At 42.3% G+C, this 7,678-nt stretch overlaps 1 protein-coding gene across 1 annotated transcript; it reads left to right on the forward strand. All coding sequences in view use genetic code 11, as the record gives it.

The window, feature by feature from the left end:
• Positions 1 to 1,112: 1,112 nt before the first annotated feature.
• Positions 1,113 to 4,665, forward strand: EGR_01317 (Nicalin-1; the record flags this gene model as incomplete). Its single annotated transcript, XM_024490566.1, has 11 exons — positions 1,113 to 1,218; positions 1,311 to 1,376; positions 1,408 to 1,592; positions 1,626 to 1,767; positions 1,802 to 1,980; positions 2,014 to 2,114; positions 2,178 to 2,275; positions 2,557 to 3,056; positions 3,417 to 3,778; positions 4,151 to 4,229; positions 4,594 to 4,665. The coding sequence occupies 11 exons, from the start codon at positions 1,113 to 1,115 to the stop codon at positions 4,663 to 4,665; spliced, it is 1,890 nt and encodes a 629-aa protein (XP_024354890.1).
• Positions 4,666 to 7,678: the final 3,013 nt, after the last annotated feature.

The raw sequence follows: 7,678 nt of genomic DNA on the forward strand, positions 1-7,678 counted from the left end.
CGCCTTGAGTTTTCCCCGAAGTCGTAAGAAGGAATAGTAGTATGTCAGGAAATATATTACTGACGTACAGACGAGCTGAGTGTATCGCCATGGTCTGAAGGCCGAGCTGTCGGGGGGAAGTACAATCTGCCTGGACCTAAGCGGTCGAATGATCAAATGCAATGTTACCTGAACTGTCAAAGCGTAATCCTTGTGTGTCTTGCATTCGTCAACACAAGCATTAAATGAGTCACGGAAAAGTGCCATCTGGTGCAGATTGCTGAATTTGTGAACACTCCAAAAAAGGCTTAAAAGTGGTGTCCAATCTTTGAGACTGCTTAAGATTCATCTTTCATAACAAGGTTGTTAAAAGCTGAAATTTCAGTAAACTCTAATAATCTGCAGCACTAATCTGAAGATAGCTGTATGGGCAAGTGAATGGATAGGCGGGACTGCTTTGCAAATGAAGCGGCAAGAAAATATAGATGTGGACGATTCGTTTCTTGTAAGTACTTTTATTTGGTAAAACTACTCTACCTTTAGGCTAATTCACTAACAACTTTTGATAGGCACATGCGATGCCGTCATTGTAGAGCCTCGTGCGATCTTGGGCAGCGTGAAGTTAATGCATTTCAATTTGCGAATAAAATTTTCAGATAGAGCGAAACTCCAGGTTTAGTCGAATAGCCTAGATGTATCAGTAACATTAAAATTAAGTACTTTCTCAAGCGCCAGAAAATCCACCGACTCATTGCTAATTTTATGGTTTGTTTTTGGTACATCGGCCACGTTGTAACGAGCTACGCCGAAGTTTGCCAAGGAGGGCGTCGAGGACAAAACCAGAGGGTGAATTGTGTTAAGTTACTCGAGTAATTCGGTCTTTGGAGGCTGCACTTCCACTTTGAAGTATGGTTTTGGACCAGGTTAGTAACTTCCCAGCTCTTCTGTACGTTAGTGGTGTACGGCTTTCATAACATCGACCCACTACGATTTCAGTAAGGAATCGAGGTGATGCAACGATATTTAAGATTCTCTTATTTATTTGTACAAAAGCCCCTTGCTCCTATGCTTTTAAGCTGTAGCTTAGCATAAAGAGTCTACAGTAAAAGAAAGAACAAACGAATTTAATTTAAATGGACCAGGGAACAACGTGTCACATGCCTATTTCGTGGCTCGGCATACAAATTTCTATTGGTGTGGGGCCTTCGCGCTGGGTGTCGCCATGTGGTTTTCAGATGAGTGTGTACTTTTTACGAGTGCCTTTAATTTTTTGCTCCATTGCATGTGGTTAGTACTGCCACTTACCACTTTTCTGTCACCAATTGGTTCAGCTAGAGCGACACAAGACTTTACGGGTTACCGATTAACTCAGTTCGATGCTTTAGATTCCCAGATTGGTATGGAAATGTGTCTTTTTCATCGTCTTAGGTAGTAGATTTTCAACTCTTTCATGTGACATTCAAACAATAAGCTCGAGACCTTACGCTAGGAAGTGTGTCGTAATGAAGCTGATTGAAGTTAATGTGGAGGTTATACGTACCGCAATTAATAATAACGCGGGAGGAATATTAATAATTTTACCAACTGGGGGCTGGGACGAGAACTTGTTGACGGTATGCTCTTCTTTGTTCCTAAGTCTGGAGTAGCATTGGCTTCGTATTGAGTCTGATTTATTAAAAGAGGGCTTTCAAGTGCCGGTATATTTTTTAACAGAAAGTGATGAAGTAGAAAATATGTATATTGAGTTGCGGGAGCTATCTCACGGTATTGACAAATCAAGTGGTCCAAGTAAAGTGATCGCTTCTAAATTACTCGTTTCTAGGCTTGCTTGATTTTATTTTTTCAACCGGCTATCGTGCCTATGTGGATGCGCCGAATGCTCATCCTATGCGAAACGTGGATTTAGTTAACATTGAGGGCAAACTTGCCGTAAGTCAATATGACGTTAAGAGATCTACAATAATTTTGGTTGCTCACTACGACGCTGGTGGGGCTATTCCGGTAAGTAAATTAGAAGTTATTTACACTAGCTAGTCTCTTGCTTATGGGGCGAACTCAAACGCAGCTGGTGTTGCCGTTCTGCTAGAAGCAGCGCGGATACTATCTCAAGTAACAGACCCCAAAAATGTGCCAAAGTGAGTTGAAAAACAGTTTTTTATTCGTCTGGGAAATTTACTCCATACCCACTGGTTTTGTAGGCATAACATTATGTTCCTCCTAACCGGAGGTGGAAAATTCAATTACTTGGGTTCGAAGCGCTGGTTGGAAATGATGTCTGAAGACACTACTGGCATAGGTAATTGTCAGTAGTCAAATTTCTGTAATCCTTTTACTTTTCATTCAGGGATTTGCGGGATGTTTATAAAACTCAGGGAGTTTTCCTTTAAATTTAGGAAAATGGAGAATTAAGGCCTTTTAACTGTGTATGGAAATGCAAACGTAGTTATTTGGTTCAAATTCTGTTGCTTTGTTGCTTTTAAATTACTTGATTTAACCTGTGTATGTGCTTCTACGTAATTTGAAAGTAGCCTCTACCGTATTTGGTGGTGACTCACTTCGAGTCGTTTACTGTTTTAGCCCTCTTTGATTCAATTGAACAAGTGGTAAATCTGGAGGGCCTTGGTGTGAATGACGAAAATCGCCTATACCTCCACGTTTCACGGCTTCCTAAAGAAGGAACTTTTGGTCAGCGCTTGCTCTCCGCCTTGGAGCTTGCTAGCAAGCTGCACCCTCTCTCCAATTTGACGGCTTCGCCCACAGTTGAGGTTGTGCACAAGAAGATTAATCTGAACCAATATGATCTGGCATGGGAGCACGAGCGTTTCGCCCTTTATCGCTTGCATACCGCCACGCTCTCCGCATGGTCGAGTTCAACGAGCTACCAGCTTCGCAACTCCGTCCTTGATGGAGGTCCATTATGGGGCCCTAAAATTGTCTCGCGCGGTTACTGGAGTCCCGTATTGCCGACGGTCGTTGCTAGGAACGCAAGAGTTTTGGCGGAAGCTCTGGTGCGCTTAATTTTTGATACTGATGCTGCTGCACCAACCTCCAAAGAATTTCCTTTCGTTGATCCTTCTGTAAGTTTGCGCAGCAGGGTGTTTGAGCATCAAAATTCCCGTTAGATTATCGAGGTTACTCAACGTTATGAAATTCTTAGCTAGCAAACGCTTTGTCTCTTAGATTCTTTTATTTTGTGCTTCAAAATTTGGATCCTGCATTTGGTTTCAGAAGCTGTTATCCTTTCTTCGGTTTTTTCTGGGCAAATTGGTAACCCGTTACATATCATCGGTCTAGCATGTTCATTTTTCCTCCTGAGTAAATATGACATGATTAAAATGAATTTCTTTTCGCACTACAGAAAACATATTCGCATTGCATTCAGTGGCTAGCCACATTAAAAGTTATTCGGCTTGTTCCTACCACTTTTTCTCATTTAGTGGTCGACGGAGACATCTGCTGGAGCTCTCTTGGATCTCCTTACCCTCAGTCCCCGTAGTACTCAGTTGCTCTCAGCGTCGTCGGATCGCCTTGGTCGGAAGACATCGGAAGGTAACGGCCTCATCCACTCCTTGGAACGATACTTGCGCGCTTTCCTGCCCGAGGTTCGCATTACTCGACATTATTTTGCAAAGAAAAATCCAACCGCCGCCGAAGGAAATAGCAAAAATCCCTCTAAGTCGGTCCAGTATGAATCAGGATCTGTGGCTGCTGCTTCTATGCCTACGCTGTCGGCAGCTGGGAGAGATCCAGAAGTAGTATTCTACACCGGTGTTTCACCGCAGAAAATCATTGTATACCGGTAGGTGATGTCTGAAATTGGAAAGTTTAAAATAACCCGGTGCTTGTTGTTAAAAATATGTCTTCGTCATATACAATCCAGGTACAATACCCATGATGTAATCTAAATCGCTTTGCTGTGATTTTCCTACCCATACCCTGTTGTCTTACTTAAGGCACAGTATAATGGTAGGGCTCGGTGTATTTGCAAGCATGACTGCGAATTGAGTTTCACTCCTCAAACTACCTTTTTAGCATGCTAATCCCATGTGTAGTACCTTGTAGGGTCGCAAGTACACACCTATCATCTTTAAAGGTCAAGCACTTTTAATGGTTTGTTGTGTTTTGTCTCTTGGTCGATAGTTTTGATAAGAACTCTTTTCGATATTTGCAGTCTAAAATCCTCCGTTTTTGATCTGGTTGTGGCGTGCTGTGTTGGAGCATATCTTTATGGTCTGCACATGGTCTTTGAGGTAAGTGTTTGACATTGCATTGATACATACTGCTGTAAATCAGTTTCTTTTGTCATAGCCACATTTATTCATTTCCATTCTTATTAACTGTGGTATTTTACTTTTGGGAAAAGTTATTTATTTAAGCGTATGCCTCTGTGGCTTATGTACACAGTCTTGAGGAGTACAATTATTACTCTTGAATTCAAACTTGGTTAGTAGGCAACCACATTCATATTTCCTCGAGAATGTTTACTCCTAGAGATTATCGACTTCATTGCCCCACTTTAATGGCTCACATAAAAAAATTACGCTTAACTTTGCATTCTCCTGACGAAATCGTCTGTAGTTCCAATTGCAGTACACTTATGGTTTTATCTTTCAGTATTTAGAGGTGCTTCTTCGCTCTATCTCAGTTTTTCTCAACGCTCCGGGGAAGAGACTCAAAGTGGCTTAATTGTGGTCCTCTCGCTGCTTCTGATTAAGTGGCTTGCTATGCTCATGACTGGCATTTTCGTCCTCCTATCACTGTTTAGTTCTCTTCCCTAATGTAATTTGTATTTTTTGTACAACATAAAATCACATGTGTGAACATGGGCTCCGTGCCATTATGCGGAATTTTAATATCAAAAAGCGAGTGAGGCAAATACTGAATCCTGATTTACAGTTTAGGCGATCGTAAATAGTGCCTTGTTGGTGTTTGATGTCGCTCCCCCTCTGGGTTTGTTTTTTGATGTATTTATGTTAGAAGTCAGCTTTGACGAGTACGTGCTGGCTGTGGCGTGTCTAGTGGCATTCTGGGTCGTGCTTTCTGTTTCTAAATTCTGTTAAAGCTTAAATTCGATGGAGTCTATTTCACTTTACCTACGAATACTTGCCCGTACTCAAGCAATAGAATGGTTTTGGCACGGGGGGTACACTTGAGTTAATCGCTATGGTTAGTCCAAGACCTGTTTACTGATGCATGTGTTTGCAATTTCCAAAGGGTGTAAGCGCCTCCCTCTCGGTACTTATTGGATGTCGCGATTCATGAATCCTTCCAACTGTATTGAATTTTGCCGCCGTCAGGATGGACAAAACTCATGTGTTAACGACTTTCTTTGAGTTTGAGGGTGTGAAGCTGATTGGATTATTCACCTGTGATTTAGCGTCAGGTGTGGTGCATTGTGAGCGTCGTCGGTCGTCTCCCTCTTGTTCAAAAGTGTTAACAAAGTTGGGGCGTTGCTTTTACTGCATGATAATGCTCAACAATGGTTGACAAACCCTATTAAACGTTCTTTTCAGTTCTTGTTCAACTTCCCACTGCTGTGCATTCCAATATTTGCGTGTTCTTTGCTATCATCCTCATTATTGCAAGCATCGGTTGCTCTGGCACCGTCTAGGATTTATTGTCAGGTAAAGTGCACGATTTGTCGGGAAACTATTGGTCTTAACTTTATGTACTAATTATATTTTACGTATTGAGTCACCTTTTCACACAAAGGATTTGGGAACCATTCCTTTGGTGATAACCTGTGATTCCTGGGAACCGAGAATATAAGGAAAAGTGGATTAACTTGGGTAATTCACTAGGACCACAGAAGTCATGAGAAACAGATGCTTCAGCACACGTAGCTTAAGGTGTTGGTAGGCGTTACGCAGGAAACCTGTGCAGTTTGACTTGCCCTACGTCGGAGGCATTGGTAACGCGCAGGTCAGCTTGGATGTGGTGGCTAGTACTTGACTATGCTAAGCACTCTTTGCTACTGTGAATCATCAAGAGTACCCCGATTGATGCGTAAAGCGGCAAGTGACGCAGTGATGTCGCGCAGATGGATGGTTGACTACGATTTATCGGCAAGGTACCTTACACATATCGGAGCACGAGTGAGTACGATTTTAACAGCTGATAAATGCTAGAATTCGTTTTGTGGTTATCATGTATGGATCTGGAGTTTCGCCCTTTTTAGGAGCAGCATTGAGAAAGGGGGGATGTCCGGTCTTCATACTGCTGGAGACCGGAGAAGGTTCTGCACCAGCTTCATCGCCTACCCCTATTGGTAGTCGCAAGAATGCTAACCTAAGGGCAGGCATATACTAAAGAATGGGGGTTTAAAGTAGTTTTACGAGGATATTGCTTCGCGCCTACACCACCTTGCCACTTTGCCCACACTTCAGTGATACCCAACCCTATATCCATCTGGATTCTACAGGGGTGAAGGAAGTGTCGAGTGTCCACTTAATTGACGTCTCCACACAGATGTCGTAGACAGCTAGGTAGCGAATTCTAGAGATGGTTCACGGCTAATGACGACTCAGAGGTCAATAGCATGCCCGTGAAACATGGGACACGGGTAGTTGCCGGAGGTGGACGTCACTTTCAATCTTTCTGTTGACAGTCTTTACAGGTTCTTTCATTGGCGGTAGATGCCCTTCTTTAACCACGTTAAGGTTTAGCACCCAGCAATGGAAATCGGGATAGTTGTCCTTTGGAAACGGTTATGCTAGCCGCTATTATCGATACAGCACCCCGAGTCCCTCATGAAGGCGTGAGAATTCATAGTAAAATGCCAGGAAATGCATTACTGACGTACAGAATGACTTATGGGATAATGGGACAACCCAGGAACCGCTCAGCAGGATTGCATTCTGTGAAGACTAATGTCCGCGTAATTAAGAGCAGAGTTAAACATGCTATCAAAACATTACACATGAAGAGTATAAGAATCACTAAAACTACTATGCAGTAGGTCGCAGCTATTTTGATTGTTTGTTTTCACCGAAGTGATTTTTATGGATATCGTTAGGGTGGCTTGTTGGTTTGCCATCATACACTAACATGTTTTAAAATTACCCAACGTATTCGCTAAAATGCATAACTTAGAAAATTACACTCACGAAGGATGACATCAACTACCTACTTGGTGTGATTGCTATAAACCACTAAAACTATTCGCACCCGATATATGTTTCCATTAGTCGCAGTTTGACCACTTCAGGAGGCAAAATGCAAAGATATGCCTACACGACACCCTCTCGATTCCATTAGTAGTCCAATTAACCATGCACGACCTTGTTTTACTACTTCAGTATAGTTTGTATGTGTTTTGTCGGGAGTCTCTGGGAGGTTTTGGTGCTGACAAGCGATTTGTGTTTTTTTTTTTTATTGTAGATCCTAGCTGCTTGCTGAACGCGATCAGAACCATTGCTATTTTATTAAGGATCTGGCCGTCTTCCCCTCACGAGTACACGTTGCTTTGTGTCATTCTTGCGTCATTTTCCCCAACGAGCATTATCAAGTGTTCCAATATTGAAATTGTAGGATGATGAAGGTGGATGTTTTCACGCCGTTATTTGTGCCTATGCTACAAATTTTATTGCAGCATATGACATAGCTCTTACATGCAAATCTTGTCCCGTGATAAGCACGCTGACACCAAATATTTATTCCAAATGCCAGAGGTTCTTTTTTACTCTTTGCAGCCCTTACA

This window comes from Echinococcus granulosus, assembly GCF_000524195.1.
Source record: "Echinococcus granulosus chromosome Unknown EG_S00005, whole genome shotgun sequence".
In the NCBI taxonomy this organism is placed as follows: Eukaryota; Metazoa; Platyhelminthes; class Cestoda; order Cyclophyllidea; family Taeniidae; genus Echinococcus; species Echinococcus granulosus.